General features: G+C 28.5%; 1 protein-coding gene across 1 annotated transcript in view; it reads right to left on the reverse strand.

The window, feature by feature from the left end:
- LOC141290099 (TBC1 domain family member 20) overlaps window positions 1-23380 on the reverse strand; it is a 51140-nt gene that overhangs the window by 13607 nt on the left and 14153 nt on the right. Inside the window, exons 6-7 of the mRNA XM_073822295.1 lie at window positions 13038-13179; window positions 7969-8153 (exon numbers count right to left, since the gene is read on the reverse strand). Coding sequence (XP_073678396.1) covers window positions 7969-8153; window positions 13038-13179 — 327 coding nt within the window. The remainder of the gene's footprint in view (window positions 1-7968; window positions 8154-13037; window positions 13180-23380) is intronic.

A 23380-nucleotide genomic window follows, 5' to 3' on the forward strand; every position in this document is an offset into this window, starting at 1 on the left:
ATGCATTACATGCCATTATATGCCACATATAAAGTTGCAATGACAAAAAATAGATGCAACTGGGATGAAAAAAATTGCAACTGGGAGATATAAAGTCACAATTACGAAAATTTGGAAGATATAAAGTTTGAAAAAAAAAAATGCAACTGGGAGATTTAATGTCAGATATAATGACAATTACAAAAAAAATGCAACTGGGAGATAAAAAAATGCAACTGGGAGATATAAAGTCACAATTACAAAAATATCGCAATTGGAAGATATAAAGTTTGAAAAAATGCAACTGGGAGATTTAATGTCAGATATAATGACAATTACAAAAAAAATGCAACTGCGAGATAAAAAGTCACAATTACAAAAATATCACAATTGGGTGATATAAAGATAGAAATGCCAGATATAATCACAATTACAAAAAAATGCAACTAGTAGATATAAAGTCACAATTACGAAAATATTGCAATTGGGAAATATGAAATTAGAAAAAAATGCAACTGGGAGATATAAAGTCACAATTACGAAATTATCGCAGTTGGGAGACAAAGTTAATAAATGTCAAATATAAGTACAATTTTGAAAAAAAAAATGCAACTGGGAGATATATAGTCACGATCACAAAAATCGAAAACAATTGTAAGATATAAAGTCAGAAATGTAAAATTTATTCACAATTACAAAAAAAAATGCAACTAGGAGATATAAAGTCTCAATTACAAAAAAAGCAACTCGTAGATATAAGGTCACAATTACGAAAATATCGCAGTTGGGAGATATAAAATTAGAAATGACTGATATAATCAAATTTCCGAAAAAAAATGCAACTAGAAGAAATAAAGTCACAATTACGAAATTATCGCAGTTGGGAGACAAAGTTATAAATGTCAGATATAAGCACAATTTTGGTGAAAAAAAAATGCAACTGGGAGATACAAAGTCACAATTATAAAATTATTGCAATTGGAAGATATAAAGTTAGAAATATCAGATATAAAGTCACAATTACAAAAATATTGCATTTGGGAGATATAAAGTTAGAGATGTCAGACATAATCACAATTACAAAAAAAAATGCTACTGGAAGGAATAAAGTCACAATTATTAAAATTTTGCAATTGGGAGATACAAAGTTAGAAAAAATGCATCTGGGAGATATGAAATGTCAATTACGAAAATACCACAATTGTAAGATATAAAGTTAGAAATGTCAAATTTAATCACAATTATGAAAAAAATGCAACTAGTAGATATAAAGTCACAATTACAGTAATATTGCAATTGGGAGATATAATGTCAGAGATGTCCAATATAATAACAATTAAGAAAAAATGCAACTAGGAGATATAAAGACACAATTACAAAATTATCGCAGTTGGGAGATATAATGTCAGAGATGTCAAATATAATCACAATTACGAATAAAATGCATCTAGGAGATATAAAGTCACAATTACAAAAAAAAAAAAAAAGCAACTTGAAGATATAAGGTCACAATTACGAAAATATCACAACTGGGAGATATAAAGTTAGAAATGTCAGATATAAAGTCACAATTACGAAAATATTGCAATTGGGAGATATAATGTCAGAGATGTCCAATATAATCACAATTAAGAAAAAATGCAACTAGGAGATATAAAGTCACAATGACAAAAAAAGCTACTTGAAGATATAAGGTAACAATTACCAAAATTTCACAATTGGGAGATATAAAGTTAAAATTACGAATATATAGCATTTGGGAGATATAATGTTGGAGATGTCAGATATAATCACAATTACAAAAAAAATACTACTGGAAGATATAAAGTCACAATTATGAAAATTTTGCAATTGGGAGATATAAAATTAGAAAAAATGCATCTGGGAGATTTACGAAATCAATTACGAAAATACCACAATTGTGGTAAAAGATTAGGGTTGGGTATCGTTTGAATTTTATCGATTTCGATTCCGATTCCGATTCCACTTATCGATTCCGATTCTTTTCGATTCCCAGTTTCGATTCCAATTTAGTAAAAAAAACAACAACAAACACAAGTCAAACATTAATATATCAAACATGTTTATTTTCAGTGCTAGCTTGCAACATATTATTTTATTACAGGGGTTCTCTAAACTCACAATTCCAACTTTTGTTCTCAGAATTACAAGTTTGTGTCTCGCAATTCTGACTTTTTCTCACAATTGCTGAATATAAACTCACAATTCTGACTTTTTTCTCGCAATTGCAGGATATAAATTCACAATTCTGACTTTTTTTATAACTCGCAACTGTGGAATATAAACTTGCCATTCTGACTGTTTGCTCAGAATTGCAAGTTTTTATCTCGCAATTCTGACTTTTTCTCACAATTGCATTTCTGACTTTATTTCTTGCAATTGGGAGTTATAAAGTCATAATTGCTTTTTTTATATCAGGGCCCCCTTCTTCACGGGTCAATTTTGCAAGGCCCCCCTATGCCTGACATTTCCTCTAAAGGTGTTTATTTTTGAACCTTTTTTATTAACCTAAACATTTGTTTTGCCTTTTTATTTTTCTCCTTATAAAAAAATTCAAACAAACTTTAAATTAAAGCTATACTTTTGAATTTATAAGAAAACCCTCTGCTCCAACTTTTTAACATGAATATACATATACAGATTTAAAGCACCTGAATTATTTAATTCAGACATTCTTCACAACTTCAGAGTACTCTTTCTTAAGTGACTGAATATCTACTGTTTGTATTTATTTTAAAATGAACATATAAATGAAAAATACAGTAAATACATTGTAAATCTGTTGATTCTGGTGCTCATATGTGCATAAACACCACTGACCCTTACAAGAGCAACCTCTATGGGTAAGCATTCATTATAAAAAACTAACAGGAGATTCATTTTGAAAACTATGCAAATATTTTGAAATTTCACGCAAAAGTACTATGGATCAGAGCCCCGAAATCATGAATAGTTTGTGAATCAACAGCGGACTTATGCGTGCCTAATGTACGCTACTATTACTCTGGTCATCTTTGCCTTTACATTAGCGGGAGGGTTTGTTTCATGCAGCCAAGAGATGAAGTAGATACCTGTCTTCCCGCGGGGGTATGAGTTATTTTATGTGGGCTTTTGCAGGACGAAATAACATATATTCCTTTTGGAGCGGGCGGGCGCAGGACTAAAATCCGTCCCTTGCAGATCTCTAAGATGAAGTTTGCGTGCAGCGGTAGCTTTGTCTTCGGTTTTTACAAAGCGTAGCCACACTTTTAAACGCTTACCGCGATCCATCTTATTGACTGATGTTTACATTACCACGTAAGGTCCTGGCAGATTGCACGCGCGGAAGGTCCTGGCAGATCGCTAGATGAAAAAATGCACCCTGGAATCGAAACGAGGAATCGAAATTTTAATTTTATAACAAGTATCCGATTCTTTATCTTAAGTATCCGATTCCAGAATCGGAATCGATTTTCGATTCCCAACCCTATAAAAGATATAAAGTTAGAAATGTCAAAGTTAATCACAATTACGAAAAAAGCAACTCAAAGATATAAGGTCACAATTACGAAAATATCGCAATTGGGAGATATAAAGTTAGAAATGTCTGATATAGTCACAGTTACGAAAAAAAATGTAAGTAGGAGATTTGTGAATTGTGAAAATTGTGAAAAAAAAATGCATCCGGAAGATATATAGTCACAATTATGAAAATATCGTAATTGAGAGATATAAAAGGCAAAAAAAAGCAACTCGAAGATATAAGGTCACAATTACTGGTTAATTAATCGCAATTGGGAGATAATGGCCCGGTTTCACAGACAGGGCTTAGGCTAAACCAGGATTAGGCCATAGTTCAATTAGGACAATTAAGTAGTTTTTATAAACATGCTTACAAAAAAACATTACTGGTGTGCATTTTAAGACAAAACAAAGGCACTGATATATTTTAAGATCAAACAGTGCAATTTTATTTCAGTTGAAAGGCCTAAGCCTTGTCTGTGAAACCGGGGGATAAAGTTTAAAAAAAAATGCAACTGGGAGATATGAAGTCTCAATTCCGAAAATATTGCAACTGGGAGATACTGTATAAAGATAGAAATATCAGATATAATCACAATTATGGAAAAAAATGCAACTAGAAGATATAGTGTCACAATCACAAAAATATTGCAATCACCAAAATATTTGGTTGTCAGATATAATGACAACCATGAAAAAAATGCAACTGGGAGATATAAAAATGGATGCATTTGTGAGATGTAAAGTAGAAAGTAGAAATTCTAATATACAAAGCAACAATTGTAAAACAAAGTTGCAATTATGAAAAGTACAGTAAATGCAATTGGAAGATATAAAGTCACAATTGCAAAAATAACACAATTAGGAGATATAAAGTTAGAAATGTCAGATATAATCACAATTACAAAAAAAAAATTGCACAGTTATGAAAATTTAGCAATTGGGAGACATAAAGTTAGAAAAAAATGCAACGGGAAGATATAAAGTCACAATTACAAAAATGGATGCATTTGTGAGATGTAAAGTAGAAAGTAGCAATTATGAAAAATACAGGAGAAGCAACTGGGAGATATAGTCACAATTGCAAAAAAATAGATGCAGTTGTGAGATACAAAGCCAGAATCACAGGAAACAAGTCTCAGCATCTATCAAACTATGCAGGTGCTTGCAATTTATCTTCTAGTATTTTATTTCCCAAACACATGTGATCTAATCAAAGCGGCAACAGGCAGCGCTAACAAACACCAAACGCTGAGATCAGAGCATCAGTCTCACTGAAAATATAATGTTACCGCGTTTATGAAGTCAGATGCGTGCGGAGGGCTGGATGTTAGCCTGAGGGGGTGTGCAGGGGGTTTTAATGAAGAACATTTGGGGGTCAAAGCCATTAGGGAGGACGTGCCACTCCTCATTACAGCACTCCACAGGGTCAAACAGAACAATAGAGATCAAGGTCACGGGTCACGGCCTCAAGAGGGGCTGCTCATTTCACTCACACACACACACGCATGTTCTTCGCTTTCACTGAGGCCACAGATGCTGGTGGGGGAGGGGTTATGCAAATCAGGGTAGAGCTTTAATAACCCAGGGAGGCGGGGCTTCCTTATTGCAAGACTGATTTGCATAAGACAAGCAGACTGAGTCCTCCTTGTACTTTCTGTCTATCTTTGTTGCTCTTTCTCTCTCACTGTAGCATTTACGTCTCTCTCTTTCTCAGTTCTGTCACTTCCTTTTTCTCATTTCTGTCTCGCTCGCTCTTAATCTTCATAGGCGACAGCAGACGCGAGGAGATCTTAAACAAGACAGATCTCTCCTCTGATGGCTTTTTCAGCGCTGAGGGACTCGAATTCAGTTCCCGCCGAATGCCGGAGGAACCGTTTCCCGCTGCCATTAGAGATAAATCATTAAAGCAGCTTCACCTGCATCTGCAAATGCAATAGGCAGACCGACAGCAAGTGTTTAGACACACAGGGGCGAGACGCAGACAGCTCCGGCTGAGCGTCCTTCACGTCACAACAGGGGCGCAACAGTCTCACCGTGTGCAGAGGAAGTGATAGCATACTCAATAGCTCCACCTGATGGACACAGGCGGAAACAAACACCTCTCAAGAGCAAAGATGACATGTGTGAGAGAGAGAGAGAGAGAGAGAGAGAGAGAGAGAGAGAGAGAGAGAGAGAGTACACACTGTATCCTACAGTACAGCACTGGAACTGGTTTATTATTTATATACTACTTTAGGTTGAAGGATTTGGAGGAAAAAAATCTGAAATGTGATTTAAAATGCAGTTTTTTTAAAGATCTCCAGGTTTGCCAAACTTGTTTGTAAACACAGAAATGTAGCATTTCATAACAATAATAATAATAATAATAATAATAGTAATAAAAAAATCTGATTGTGATTATATATCAATGACTATACAATAATAATAAAAATAATTAATACTATTACTAAATATATTAAATATTAAACAAAATAAAACATTTCTATTACAACAATTTTACTGTAAAATAAAAAATTTGATACATGAATTATTCTAAAAATTTCAAAACAATGAGAATTCTTATTGAGAAATATTTTAAAAAATATATCAAATAAAATTATTAGCATATTGTAAAATAGAAATTATTAGAATCATTATTTTACACTGTAAAATAGAAAATAATACATAGAATATTCTAGAAAAATTATTAAGTATTTAAAAATAATAGTGAGATTGTGATTATATATCAATTACTATACAACAGTATTATTATTATTATTATTACTACATATACTCAACATTACATAATAAAAAATATTACACTATTATAATGACACACTTGCACTGTAAAATAAAAAAGTATAATATATACAATATTCTAGAAATTAAATCAAAACTGAGAATTGTTACTGAGAAATATTAATAAATAATATATAAAATAATACAAATTATTAGTGCACTGTAAAATAAAAATCAGAATAATTTTATCTTAGAGTAATACTATTAAAAAATAGAGTATAATATACATATATATATAATATTGTAGAAAATACAGACATTAAGTATTTAATAATAAAAATAATACTAAATGAGCAATTGATTATATATCAATTGCTATAAAAAAAATAATTTTATTAAATATATTAAACAAAATAGGAAATATTACTATTATAACACAATAGCACTGTAAAATAAAGTACAATATATAGAATATTCTAGAAATTAATTCAAGCCATTGAGAATTTAATGAACAATGTATCAAATAATAAAATATTTATTTTACACTACAATAATAATAATTTATTTTAGAGTAATACTATTGCACTGTAAAACAGACAATTCTAGACAATATAGAAACTATAATAATAATAATAATAATAATAGATTGTGATTATAAGTCAATGACTATATAATAATATTATTATTAATAATAATAAAAATAAATATATTAATATTATAATAACACAATTGCACTGTAAAAAATAAAATAAAAAAGCATTTTTTTAATATTCTAGAAATTAATTCAAAACATTGAGTATCTAATAATATATCAAATAATAAAATATTTTGAATTTTACAGTATAATAATTATTTTTAGAGTAATACTATTGCACTGTAAAACAATATAATATATAGAATATTCTAGAAAATCTGTATTTAATAGTGATAAAAATAATAATCATAATAGAGATTGTGATTATAAATCAATGACTATACATTATTATTATTAATAATAATAATAATAAATACATTAAACATTAAACAAAATATTTTTTAAATATTAATATTAAAATATTATTATTTATTTATTTTATAATATATAGAATATTCTAGAAATTAATTCAAAACAATGAGTATCTACTAAATATTATATAAAACAATAAAATATTTTTAATTTTAAAATACAATAATAATTTTATTTTAAAGTACAACTAAAATTACAATACTATTTCTACAGACATGAATACTAAATTAAATTAAATTAAATTAAAATTTATTTTAGTACACATTTTTAAAATTCAAATTAATACTAAAAAAAATCAGGCATGTAATAAAAAAAAATTACAGTACAACTGTAAACCAACAATGCTAATATTACAGGAAAATAATAGTCTTGATTTCTTAATTTTCAAACATTAAACTACTTTGGCAGAAAACAGCAGGAAGCTCTTAAAGATGCTTTTTTGGCAACAAGTTTATACATCTTTTACATCATAAATCTGGATTGGTTTGTGCATGTCATGTTCCCAAATGCAAAAGGCACTAAAAACACCAGATTATGAGCTGCTCATGTCATAATAAATCACTGCCTCTGCGATTTGCCATATTGGTTATTAGTTCAAATCCTAATAGTAATATTAGTGCTGAGCGAAGAAAGTAAGACAGTTCTACGTACTTTATAACCATCTTATTTACCTATGCTTCACTGAAGAGGTTAAAAAAAGTGTGTGTGTATGAATGCAAGCGTGTGTTTGAGAGCCTCACATGTTGCGTGGCTTCAGCGTTGCAAACTGGTTTAGCAGAGAGGGCGGGCAGCTGATGAAGAGGCTCTGAGCTCGACCAATCAGCTCCTCGTACGGCAGATCCTGAGGCATCTGAGACAGCAGGTGATGAACGCTGGCCATATCACACTCACTGCTCTTCACTTCCTTCTGTCTGTACAACACAATCTGACGAGAGAAAAAAAGGCAGAGAGACACAGGTCTGTTAGTCTCAGCGTCAGACGGGCCGCCCACAGTCCGTTCACTGACCGTCTGTCAATTAATGACAAAAAATGTGAAAATCACACTTCTGAGAAGGAGAGAGTCATTGAAGTAGGGTTAGTGTTCGGGTTAACTGATATTTTGAACCGATATACTGTATATGTCTGGTGTAAAAATGAAAATTAATGTCAAATCTAAGAATAACATGGGCTCTGACAAAACGTTCTTTAAATGCTTTAAAATTATTTTATCGGCAAATCGGTTTTGAAAATGACTGATACCGATAACGATAACCATGCTTAATATCAGTGCCGATGTTTTTTTTCTAGTAAAACTATCTGTACATATGCAAAAAAGACATTTAGATGCTTAATACAGGAAAAAGTTAATAAAAATAATAATAATAATAATTTGAGCAGAAATGGGGTTTAACATCCAATTCTCTGTTTTTAATTTGTAATTTTTTATGTAATTTACAGTTAGTATTTTATGTGTATTATAATTTATTTACTATATTAAAATATTTAAAGTTGTGGTAAAAATGTTAAAATCACACTTATGAGAATAGGAAAGTCATTGAAGTAGAGTTAGGGTTAAGGTTAACTGATATTTTAAACCGATATACTGTATATCTCTGGTGTAAAAATTAAAAATAATGTCAAATCGAAGAATAACAAGGGCTCTGACAAAAACATTCTTTAAATGCTTTAAAATTCTTTTATCTGCAAATCTGTTTTGAAAAGGACTGATACCGATACCGATAACAATGCTTAATATCAGTGCCGATATTTTTTTCTATTATAACTATCTGGCAAAGCAAAGCAGACAATTAAATTCTTAAAACAAGAAAAGTTAATAAAATAAAATTCATTTTTGTAGAAATGGGGTTTAACATCCAATTCTCTGTTTTTTAATTTGTAATTTTTAAAATGTAATTTACAGTTAGTATTTTGTGTTTTATAAATTATGTACTATATTAAAATATTTTACAATTATAAGTTTTAAATGATTACAATTTTAATTATGTAAAATGTAAATTATCGTATCATTAAAACAAAATTGGTGTATTTATATATATATATTTTTCCAAATAAATTTTTGATTTTACATAATTGTTATTTTTAAAATTTATATTTATAATAATAAAAAATTATATAAAACAAGAATAAATAATAAAAACAAAAATGTAAACTATGTACAATATAGTAAACAAATTATAATACACATGAAAGCGCGTTGAATCCATTTCTACTAAACTGAATTTTGAAATTTACTTATTCTTGTTTTAAGCAAAGAAGAAAGAAAACATTTTTGGAAAAATTGTTAGGCTATAATTACAAAAAAAAATGCCAAAGGGGTAATACATTTTTTTTATCCTAACTCAACATTTTCAAAAACAAGTCATATATATCGGTTCAAAATATCGGTTATCGGTCTACTTGATCACTAATAATCTGGATCGTATCGACCCTGAAAAACACATATCGGTTGACTCCTAAAAATAACTATGATTTGTGTTGTTACATGTTGCTCAGACAGTCTCTTCCGGTCTAAGTGCGTGATTCCTGGTCAGAATAAGATCCATTTTGGACCAGAACTCATGCTTGGATGTGCAAGGCTTAGCACTAAACCATTTCTTTCACCAATAAGCAAACAGGCCTGTAAGAACTGACCATAAAATACACCCGAGTTCACAGATGTTAAGATGGACTCCAGCATGGGTTTCTACCATCCATCCCAGCACAGGTCAAACAAGAGCAGTCCCGTTTCTGCTGTTCAGAGGCGAGCTGGGTCATGTCCGGCGGCGCAAGTGCACCGAACCCCAGCGCATCCACTACCTAAGAAGCAGGATGAACTACATTTCCTGCTGGCTTTCTTATCCTGACTTCAAACGGCCGCTGGCCCCCTTTGCTTTCGCTGTTGTCTCTGGCAGGGGAGCGGCTTGTGGAGACAGAAGAAAGAGGCGCGTTTAAAGAATTCCAGCACAAGCACACAGCCTTCCACACAAACCTCTGGTGAATTCATTAGAGTTGTTTAATTAACTGATCCCGTTACAACAAAGTGCCCTCGATTCTCGCGTCAGACGAGGAAGGAGTGGAAAAATAAAGAACATTCTTCGCCTCTCTTTGGAGCCACGTTTGTTGTTGTTGTGTTGATGAATTAGCGGTTGCCTAAATAAGCGAATTAACAAATATGGAGGCAAAACATGGTAAACAACATCCTCTTTAGGATTACAAAAGCTTGTGTATAGTCTGAGGGGTTATTCGGCATGGACGATTGCTCTGTACTCTCATTACTGATTGGATTTTTTTGTAAACGGTGTAATCATGGAAAAAATATAAACTATTGTTTTTAGCAAAACAGCACTATTCTTGAGGATAGAGACTGTTTTTTTAATGTTAGGCGTGTCTCATACATACATACTCAAAAAAATGAAATGTTGCCTTGGCATCTATCTGTAATAAGCTGAAGAACAAACATTTAAATAAAAATGAAAAGTACACAGAAATTATTAAAAAATAAAATAATAAAATATTAGATGGAAAAACTTAAGTTATGAAAGTATTTTATTAAGTTATTTTAAGTATTCTAAAACTGAAATTTAATATAAAAAATGGAATGTAAATAGAAATGATTAAATAATAAAGATTAATTTTTTTTAATTATATTAAAACAGGTGTAATCTGAATAGAAATAGTAAATCAATAATAACAACAACAACAACAACAACAATAATAACACCAAATTATTATTATTATTACTGTAAAAAAAAAAACTTTAAAAACAATTATATGTTGCCTTGGCATCTAAGCAGAAGAACAAAAATATAAAATATAAAAATTTTAAAATTAAAATTGCATAATCATAATAAATAATCATATTATATTATTAAATGTAATAATAATAATAATAAAAATATTAGATGAAAAACTTAAGTTATTAAAGTATTAAGTTATTTTAAGTATTCTAAAAAAAATAAAATGAATGAAATCTGATTATTATTCTTATTATTTAATATTAAAACAAATAAAATGGAAATGGAAATATAAAAAATTTAATATTTTATTATTCATTATTATTATTATTCATTATTATTATTATTATTATTATTATTATTTTTTTTTTTTTTTTTTTTTTTTAATGATATTAAAAAATGTAATCTAGAAATAGTAAATCAATAATAATAATAATAATAATAATAATAATAATAATAACAACAATTTTTTTTTAATTTAAAAAAAACTAAATGTTGCCTTGGCATCTATCTGTAATAATAAGCTGAAGAACAAAAATATAAATAAAAATGAAAATTGCTTAATCATAATAAATAATCATATTTTAATATATATTATTATATGTAATATTAATAATAATAATAATAATAATAATAATATTAGATGAAAAACGTATTATAAATACTTATTTAAGTTATTTTAAGTATTAACATTTCTAAAACAAATAAAATGAATGAAATCTAAATATTATTATTATTATTATTATTATTATTATTTAATATTAAAACTAATGAAATGTAAATTATTAAATAATAATAAATATTTTAATATTTATTATTATAATTATTAAAAAATATAAAAAAACGTACAAAAAATTAAATGTAATTTTTTTTAACATTGGCATTTATCTGCAATAAGTTCATTTATGTTGAAGAACAAAAATGACTAAAATTTAAATTAATATGAACACAAATATTAAAAATAAATTAATTACTCTAATCATAGTAAATAAAATATTAATATAGTAATATTTTAATATGCATTATTAAATATAATAATAACAATAATATTAGATGAAACAAACTTAAAATTAAAAGCTGCAATAAGTTAAAGTAGTATATATTATCAAATATATTAATAATAATAATAATAAAATATTAGATTAAAAAACCTAAGTTAAATATTTTAAATTATTTAAAGTATTAACATTTCTAAAACTATAATAAAATGAAATCTAAATAAAATAATAATTATATTGTTATTATTATTTAACAGTAAAACAAATAGAATGCAAATAGAAATTATTAAATAATACATATTTTAATATTTATTATTATTATTTAAATTATTTAAAAAAAATGTACAAATTAAATGTTGCCTTGGCATTTATCTGTATTAAATAAGTTTACGTTGAAGAACAAAAATTACTAAAACTGAAATAAATATAAACAAAAACTAAACACAAATATATAAAAAAAAACATTATCCTAATCATAATAAATATTATTACAATAATATTTTAATATGCATTATTAAATATAAGAATACATATTAGATGAAAAACTAACTTAAAATTAGAAACTGAAATAAGTTAAAGTAGTAAAATTACTATAGCTGAAATAAATAAATACTCTGGTATTTTTAAAAAATATGATGCTCAAATTGATACTGTGCAGTTTTAAAAGAAAAACTGTGCCTTGCGCTTGTCTAAAAATGTTGTCAAATTGGACAGCTAAAACTAAAAGCGCTTCTTGTGCAGATGAAGAAAACGGCACAGCGTTTAAAGGTCATTTGCAATGATTGACATTATGGAGTAATAATAAATTAATAATAAAGTGAACGGTATCTTAACAGTAAAAAGATGAAAAGACATTGCTAGTGTGAACAGCAGATATGGTGTATTTACTTAAGTCAATTTTACAGTAATTTTAATGTAATGTGACATGAGTGTTGAGTTTCAAGGACGCCCAGTCAAGTTAAAAATAGTTTTAAGACACTTCAGCCCTTCTCTCGTGAACACTGAAAAGGTCAAAACGCAGCACTGCCTCGGCATCCTTGTGAGGCAGGAGATGGAGCCACTAAAGTACAGACCATGGAGAAAGACGCTCTTCCTTACCACAGCAGCGACGTAGATGGCCATGAGTGGGTGAGACGCCAGGAAGAAATCATAGAGCCGCAGAACATGCCGGAAATCTGACAGGACGTAGCCATACCATGTGATCAGCCAGCTCAGAGCGAAGATGGTGCCCACCTCAGACCTGCAACATGAAGACAATCCATTATCAGCACTCATTTGTTAACATTAGTTCATGCATTAGCCAGCATTAACTGACAATTAGCAATATTTTAATGTTCCACATAATTTATTAATCTATTAGGAATTTTACTAGTAATGCATTACTCTATCAGTAATAGTATTTAATTTATTAGTAATTAATTGATCTAGAAGACATTTTATTGATAATATATCTATTAGTCATTTTACTAATTAATTAAATTAATTACTTTTAATGCATCAATTCATCTATTAATAATGTATTAGCAATGCATTATTCTATTAGTACTTTTATTTTTTATTTACTAGTAATTAATTTTAAAATTAAAATGACTTATTGATTTATTATAAATTTTCCTTTATTATAATGTATTTATTGATCTATTATTTATTTTATCTATTAGCAATTTGTTTAATAATATATTAGTTATTTCATTAGTAATACATTAATATCTTATTAATTTTATTTACTAGATTTATTTATTAATTTATTAGTAATTTAGTTTATTTGATTATTTTATTTTATTTTAATTTATTGGTAATTAATTGGTAAAGTATTGGTAATTTACCTTTATCAGACATTTATTTATATATATATTTTATATATATATATATATATATATATATATATATATATATATATATATATATATATATATATATATATATATATATTATATATATATATATATATATATATATATATATTTATATTATATATATTTATTTATATATCTATATATATATATATATATATATATATATTTTTTTTTTTTTTATTAAAACAAAGAAGTAATACATTTTATTAGTGATAATGTTAGTAATAAAGCCATCACTAATAATGCAAATTAGTCATAATTTTATTCTATTAAACATTATTTTGTCTTATTTAAGTTTTATTAATTTTGTAGTTTATTTTGGTCATTTTTTATTAGGGTTTTGTCTGTGTAGTTTTTTTTTTTTTCATGTAGTTTTTATTCATTTTTAAGTTTTAGCTTCAGTTATTTTAGTACATCAAGTACATCAAGTCATTTTGTAAATCAAAATGAAAAATAAAATAATTTTGGTTTAATTTTGGGGGGTTTTGGTTTGTTTACTTTGTTTTTAATTTAAAGGCTTAGGTTTTGGTTTAATTTTTTTTATGTTTATTTCATTTTATTTCAAGTAATGAAATGGTTTTAGTTCAATGTAATAACCCTATTTCAGAGCAAATGTGTATACTTGAAGGAAACCCTTCAATCAGCCTCAGTAACTGAAGTTTGTGACCGTCACAGAAGCACAAAAACTAACATTAAGCATGTATAACAGCGCAGAACACTCACGTGTGTCATCCAGAGTATGTATCTGGCATAAGTAAACACACTCAATGGCAACATGACCTTTGAAAGGGCTTATAATCTGTGAAATCGACATTCAAACATGACAGGACTCAGCAGAATCCTCCTGAAACTCCTCTAAAACCCACCCAAGCATTTAGCACGTGCAAAACACAGGAACGCATGTCTGACACATTCATTAATCACCATCATTGATGTCACTGATATTCCATGCGAGCAATTTAACGCTGCTGTAGGCCTTTTCTCCGTCCTGTAAATGTGCAGCAAGGTCACCAGTACATGTAAGACGAGAACAAAAACTCTTTGCGTGAGGGCTGCATGAGAGAACGAAATAAAAATGATGCTAAGATAGGGCCCGGGCCTAAAACTAACATTCTGCCACAAATGCCATTGGACTTGAAAAATTTACCAGTCATAGATTTATTTTTAACCAGCCATGAAACTGTATGTGCATTTAAGTACATTTAATACAAAAAAAAAAAAAAAACAGACAGAGCAAATTGGGAAAACACATTTAATTGCAATTTTTATTATTTATTATTAATATATTATCATCAGCATTATTACATTCAATTAATACATTAAATAAATTAATAATACAATTTACAATAAGCAAATTATACAAAAATCGAAGAAACTTATAATAATAATAATAATAATAATAATAAAACTTTTTTTGTCGCTTTCAGACTGCAGAAATTGTATTTTGATGGAAAACCACAGAGAAACTCTTTTGAAATACTTCCTAATGCTTTTAGATGTAAATATTATAATTGAAATTTTACTGTTTTTTTTTACGCAATTCTTTATTTATTACAGATTTATTACAGCATTTAATTAATATTGTTTATAATTTTATTTTATAGTCATATTGAGTGTGATTTGGTTTATGAAAATTGGAAAAGAAGAAGAAAAATAATATGGTAATTTCTTTGTACATACATATATATATATGTACAAAGAAATTACCATATTATTTTTCTTTTTCTTTTCCAATTTTCATAAACCAAATCACACTCAATATGACTATAAAATAAAATTATAAACAATATTAATTAAATTAAATTAATTAAACCTTTTTGGGTTGAAAAAAAATAATAATAATAATTTAATAGGATTTAATAAAAAAGGGCTTTTGATAATTTTGATAATTTAGTTTTATTACAACATTTAATACAAATTATTTTGTTTAATATTTTTATTTCATAATAATCACAATAAAATTACTTAATAAAAATTGGAAAGGAGAACTGAAAACAAGTGAAAATATATATTTGCTCATTTTTATTGTGCATTTCATTTGTATGTTTATTTCCAAAGAGGAATAAAAAAAAATTTCCCCCCAAAATTGTTCAGCCTTACAAGGCTTTAACAAAAAAGATTTTTAGGTGGAATAAATTAAAATAAATTAGACAGACAGACAGACAAGACAGAAAATAAATAAATAAATGATCTTTAGACTAAAAATGACTTTTTCCAAAAATAAATAAGTAAATAAAAACAATAAAAGAAATTCATCTCACTTACTTTAAAACAATTAATTCTTTGCTAATATAGTTATTCCAGTCATCCGCAGAAAAAGATTGTATTTTTAAAATTGCAGAAAAACAAAATATCACAATGTCAGTTTTCCCCATTTTTTATTTTATGATAATAATAATAATATTATTATTATAATAATAATAATAATATACATAACTGTAAAACTACCACAGTAATAGTTATCCATTTATTTAATTAGCTTTCAAGCCTTTATTTTGCTGAAAAACCACAAAAAAAATGCTTCATGCTTTTAGATGTCAATTAGAATTGTAATTTTATTATAAAACAACATTTTTATTATGCAATTCTTTATTTTACAGTTGTATTACAACATATTTAATAACACTATGCTTGATATTTGTATTTAATAATAAATCCCAACAAAGTAATAAATTATATAATTTTGTTTATGAAAGTTGGAAAGGAAAACTGAAAACAAAGTGAAAAGATACATATTTTTTAAATTTTATTGTAAAAAAAAAAAAATTAAGAGTTAAAAAATTAAACCCAGAAAGGAACAGCCAATTTATTATTTATTAGTAAACCTAAATGCATATTGTTTAGTTAAATGATGTTCCTCTGCTGTGGAACTTAAAGTGAATTATTTTCATTATGATAGTATTTATTTATTTATTTTTATGTGTGTGTGTGTGTGTGTGTGTGTGTGTGTTTATAATTTATATATTTATTTGTTACTGTTATAAGTGTTTTAATGTTTAAAATAATAATTATTATTTATAAAATAATAATTATTTTGTTCAGCCCTACAAGGATTTCACAAAAAAATCTTATTTTTTTATTTTTATTATTTTTTTTTAATGCACATTCACTCCACAAATCAGGCCACTAACTCTAAAACAGTTAATTCTTTGCAACTTATTCAAGTCATCCGGTAAAATTTTTTGTATTTTTTAAATTGCAAAAAAAATAAATATTACAATGTCAGTTTTCCCCTCAAAATCGATCGCAAAGCGCGTCCAATAATAATGAAATTGTAATGACTAGCGATTGATTCCTGGAAACAGAAAACAGCATCATCCAAAGTTTTAAGAGCTCAGTAAATGCTTCTTTGTACAAAGCAACTGATGCACGAACACAACGGGGAAAATAACTTTTCTTTTTTAGGCCGTCCCATCCGCCCACGGGCTTTTTAAAAGTTCTGCGGTTTTATTAACTTGTTTGGAAAGATTCATAAAAGCAGAAGCAACAGCACCTGAGTGAGCAACACCATTAAACCTGTGGACCAGCGCTGCGGCGAGACGCGCACATGCAATATTGATGAACAACCTCTTATTCTCTACATTTTAGATGAGTCGCCATTAAAAATAACCTGCTTTTACAAACGAGAGCCGGAAAAGCTGCACGCAATGCAGAGCCACAGGTTTATGCGAATACTGGCACACACACGCAAGTCGACTACATTTCTGGTGTCCCAACAATATCAACAATTTTGTTGGATTGCCACACTAAACGGTTTTCACATAAACAAGATGATTGCACAGCAAGAAAGCATGCAACTTTAAGCATCAGGTTTCAAAGGACAAACAACACAAGGCTGATAACATTTAAGATGCGTGCAGGGAATATGCAAGGCTTTTTACACATCTGACACAGGATCAGTGATAACAATGAACAGTATGTGGGTTTCAGCCCAGTGCTTACATTCATACGACCATATATTTCTTCATGCACCAGCTTTTTATGCAAACTTCAATGTTTCGTTTTTTTGTGAGGTTTAGCTATTTTTGCTGATGGGAATATGCATGTTATTTAGCTACTCTAGCTGACTGTAGGATTTATCGAAATTGCAAAAATGACTTGACAGTCTTGGAACCATCAGCTAAAATGAGAATGAATAATAATCATAATATAAAATAATACATAATGTCTTCATTTGCAAGTATTTAAGCAAATTTTAAACAAAATAATTGTTTTGTATTACTATAAGAAAGCATCAAAAACACTCATAACAGTAACAAATAATGAACAAATAAACAAATTATAAACACACACAAATACATAAATAAATACAACATCAAAATTCACTTTAAGTTCTAGAGCAGAGGAACATTATTTGAATAAACAATTTGTTAATTAAGGCTTTTATTAGTAAACCTTAATGAATATTATTTAATTTACTATAGTTGAAATAATACTATAAGCAAAATATTTTTTTAAAACCTTCCTAAAACTCATTTTATTTTCAAAACTCATCAACACAATACCAGTCAAAGGTTTTTTAACAGTAGGATTTTTTGTTTTTTAAAGGAACACTCCACTTTTTTTGGAAATAGGCTCATTCTCCAACTCCCCCCGAGTTAATAAGTTGATTTTTACCGTTCTGAAATCCATTCAGCCGTTCTCCTGTTCTGGCGATATCACTTTTAGCATAGCTTAGCATAGATCATTGAATCCTATTAGACCAGTAGCATCACGTTCAAAAATGACCAACGAGTTTCGCTATTTGTCCTATTTAAAACTTGACTCTTCTGTAGTTATATCGTGTGCTAAGACTGGTGGAAATGCAAAGCTTCAATTTTCTAGGCTGATAAGATTAGGAACTACACTCCCATTCCGGCGTAATAGTCCAGGAAGTTTGCTGCCGTAATAAGGCTGAAGCAGGAGCAGTAATACCACGCAGCACATGTGCAAATGCTAAACTAGCTGGGAACTCATTTCTGATAATACTCCGCCTGCTTCGGCCATATTACGGCAGCAAACTTCCTTGACTATTACGCCGGAATGGAAGTGTAGTTCCTAATCTTATCAGCCTAGAAACTCGCAGCTTTGCATTTCCACCGGTCTTAGCACACAATATAACTGCAGAAGAGTCAAGTTTTAAATAGGTTGACTCGTTGGTCATTTTTGAACGTGATGCTATTGGTCTAATAGGATTCAATGATCTATGCTAAGCTATGCTAAAAGTGATATCGCCAGAACAGGAGAACGGCTGAATGGATTTCAAAACGGTAAAAATCAACTTATTAACTCGGGGGGAGTTGGAGAATGAGCCTATTTCCTAAAAAAGTGGAGTGTTCCTTTAAAGAAGTCTCTTCTGCTCACCAAGCCTGCATTTATTGGATCCAAAGTACAGCAAAAAAAAAAAAAAAAAAAAAAAAAAAAATCGTAAAAAAACTGAAATATTTTTACTATTTAAAATAACTGTTTTGTATCTGAATATATTTTAAAATGTAATTTATTCCTGTGATGTAAAGCTGAATTTTCAGCATCATTACTCCAGTCTTCAGTGTCACATGATCCTTCAGAAATCATTCTAATATGCTGATTTGCTGCTCAAGAAACATTTATTATTATATTATTATTATCTATATTTAAAACAGTTGAGTGCATTTTTTTCAGGATTCTTTGATGAATATTCAGATCCAAGGAACAGCATTTATCTGAAATAAAATGTTATTTTTATTACACTATACCATTCAAAAGCTTAAGAATCAGTATAATTATGGGGAAAATTTTAAAGAAATTACAAAAATTAATACTTTTATTTAGCAAGGATGCTTTAAACTGATCAAAAGTGATGATAAAGACATTTATAAAGTTACAAAACATATTTATATTTTAGATAAATGCTGTTTTTATGAACTTTTTATTCATCGCAGAAACCCGAAAAAATTTCTACTCAGCTGTTTTCAACTTAATTATAATAAAAAAAAATTTGAGCAGCAAATCAGAATATTAGAATGATTTCTGAAGAATCATGTGACTGGAGTAATGATGCTAAAAATTCAGCTTTGAAATCACAGGAATAAATTAGATTTGAAAATATATTCAGAGAGAAAACAGTTATTTTACATGGTCAAAACAATTCTAAATTTTACTGTTTTGCTGTACTTTGTATCAAATAAATGCAGGTTTGTCGAGCAGAAGAGACTTCTTAAAAAACAATTAAAATCTTTTGAGAGGTAATACATATAAAAAATGTATTCTATATAAACAGTTTTGATTTGAGTAAGGATGTAAAACTCAGGGAAGAACAAATCCTCCTGTTGAGGCCTGTGACAGTGACTTTGACGAAGGACTGCAGACAAAACCGTCTCCCGTGAGAGTATTTCATAAAGCGCCTGTGTGTGTGTGTGTGTGTGTGTGTGTGTGTGTGTGTGTGTGTGTGTGTGTGTGTGTGTGTGTGTGTGTGTGTGTCCTTGCAAGGAAATCAGTTTTGAACTGACAGAGGTGAAGCGAACTGTACATCTACTACAAGCTGTTACTCCCCTCCTCTCGCTTCATTCAGTGTAAACAGCTACCATCTACTGGCAGCAAACGTACAGACATTCAAGATCAACGTCAAAGATTTCAGGAGCTTTTATAGTCGCAGACAGTGTGTAACAGTCGAAGATAAACCTGTTAACAAGCGACGCTCTCTCATGATTCTGTCTAGACATTTAAAGATGCCCTCTGCTGCCCTCTTCAGGACAGAGAAGTTTATTAACCTCAGCTGCTCCAGATGCATTTAAATCAAAGCTGATTACAATGGAAAATAATTTTGACTCATCGCTCATTTTGCAGTAACAAACACATTTTCAGTAATACATTTAAAGCATAAACACACAGTTTAAGTGCTTGAAACAATTCTTCTGCATAAAAATGTGAGTTATCTGAGTTGTAAAGCTTTGTTAATCTCCCTTTTAGACGTAGGACTACTACGATAACAGATCAACTATTTCAAACCTACCAATTAATCAGTTTATCTACTTAATGTTGGTGGCAACTATGGAAGCCCAGTCCCACCACGGAATAAAACAAATTAGTTTCTCCCAATAAATACACAAGATATTATGACTTTTTCCCCTCACAAGCCTTAGTTGAAATGAAGTTTGTATCTAGCAATTCTGACATTTTAAGTCTGAGAATTTTTTGTTTATATCTTACGTTTTAGACTTTTTTTTGTAATTCTGAAATGCAAGAAAAAAATCTGATTTGTGAGATATAAACTCAAAATTGCAAGAAAAAAGCCTGAACAGTACAATAAAAAGTTACTTTTTTTGTTTTATTCAGGGTTTCTGCAGGATTTATGAAGGTAAATTAAAGACTTGTTGTCATTTTAAGCATGATTTTTTTGCTTAGAAGTCTTAGTTTTTATCTTGCAATCTTTTGTTTCTGCACTGGAACAGAGTTTATATCTTGCAATTCTGACATTTTTATTCAGAATATTCTGATTTTATATATCTCACATTTTAGACTCTTTTTTGCAATCCTGAAAAGCAATAAAAATCTGATTTGTGAGATATGAACTCAAAATTGCGAGAAAAAAAAGTTTGTGAGATAAAACATATAAAGAATATTCAAGGAATAAAATGGGGGGGGGGGGAGATCCCAATTTCCCCCAAAAATTACCACAGAATTCTGACTTTTTTCCTTACAAATTCTCACATTTTTATTCCAAGAATTTAGAGTTTATATCTCAAGCTTTAGACTTTTTTTTTCAATCCTGAAATGCAAGAAACAAAAATCTGATTTGTGAGACATGAAGTCAAATTTGTGAGAGAAAAGCTTGAACTGTGAGCTAAAACATTAAGAATATTAAAGGAATAAATTGGGGAAAAAATAAGTTTGTTGTCATTAAGCATAAAAAATTAACACAGAATTCTGACTTTTTTCCTTAGAAGTCTTAGTTTTTATCTTGCAATTTAGTTTTTTTTTCTGCATTTGAACAAAGTCAATATCTGCAATTCTGACATTTTTATTCAGAGAACTTTGAGTTTATATCTCAAGTTTTAGACTTTTTGTTTTGCGATCCTAAAATGCAAGAAAAAAATTTGATTTGTGAGATGTAAACTTAAAATTGAAAAAAAAAAAAAAAAAAAAAAGCCTGAACTGTGAAATAAAAAGTTACTATTTTTGTTTTATTCAGGGTTTCTGCAGGATTTATGAAGTTAAATTTAAGACTTGTCATTTTAAGCATAAACTAACTTTAATTTAAAATAAAATTTAATTTACTTTTTTTTGCTTAGAAGTCTAAGTTTTCATCGTGCAATTTAGTTTTTTGTTTCTGCTTTAGAACAGAGTTTGTATCTTGCAATTCTGACATTTTTATTTAGAGAATTTCTTTTATTTATATCTTATGTTTTAGACTTTTTTTGCAATTCTGAAATGCAATAAAAAATCTGATTTGTGAGATATGAACTCAAAATTGCGAGAAAAAAGTCTGAATTGTGAGATGAAACGTAAAAAATATTCTTGGGAAAAAAATGTGTTTGTTGTCATTTTAAGCATAAAAAATTACCACAGAATTCTGACTTTTTTCCTTAGAAGTCTTAGTTTTTAACTTGCAATTTTGTTTTTGGTTTCTGCATTAGAATAGAGTCAATATCTGCAATTCTGACATTTTTATTCAGAGAACTTTGAGTTTATATCTCAAGTTTTAGACTTTTTGTTTTGCAATCCTAAAATGCAAGAAAAAAATTTGATTTGTGAGATGTAAACTTAAAATTGCAAACAAAAAAAAGCCTGAACTGTGAAATAAAAAGTTACTATTTTTGTTTTATTCAGGGTTTCTGCAGGATTTATGAAGTTAAATTTAAGACTTGTTGTCATTTTAAGCATAAACTAACTTTAATTTAAAATAAAATTTAATTTACTTTTTTTGCTTAGAAGTCTAAGTTTTCATCGTGCAATTTAGTTTTTTGTTTCTGCTTTAGAACAGAGTTTGTATCTTGCAATTCTGACATTTTTATTTAGAGAATTTCTTTTATTTATATCTTATGTTTTAGACTTTTTTTGCAATTCTGAAATGCAATAAAAAATCTGATTTGTGAGATATGAACTCAAAATTGCGAGAAAAAAGTCTGAATTGTGAGATGAAACGTAAAAAATATTCTTGGGAAAAAAATGTGTTTGTTGTCATTTTAAGCATAAAAAATTACCACAGAATTCTGACTTTTTTCCTTAGAAGTCTTAGTTTTTAACTTGCAATTTTGTTTTTGGTTTCTGCATTAGAATAGAGTCAATATCTGCAATTCTGACATTTTTATTCAGAGAACTTTGAGTTTATATCTCAAGTTTTAGACTTTTTGTTTTGCAATCCTAAAATGCAAGAAAAAAATTTGATTTGTGAGATGTAAACTTAAAATTGCAAACAAAAAAAAGCCTGAACTGTGAAATAAAAAGTTACTATTTTTGTTTTATTCAGGGTTTCTGCAGGATTTATGAAGTTAAATTTAAGACTTGTTGTCATTTTAAGCATAAACTAACTTTAATTTAAAATAAAATTTAATTTACTTTTTTTGCTTAGAAGTCTAAGTTTTCATCGTGCAATTTAGTTTTTTGTTTCTGCTTTAGAGTTTGTAT

Source organism: Garra rufa, chromosome 17 (genome assembly GCF_049309525.1).
Source record: "Garra rufa chromosome 17, GarRuf1.0, whole genome shotgun sequence".
NCBI classification, from domain to species: Eukaryota; Metazoa; Chordata; class Actinopteri; order Cypriniformes; family Cyprinidae; genus Garra; species Garra rufa.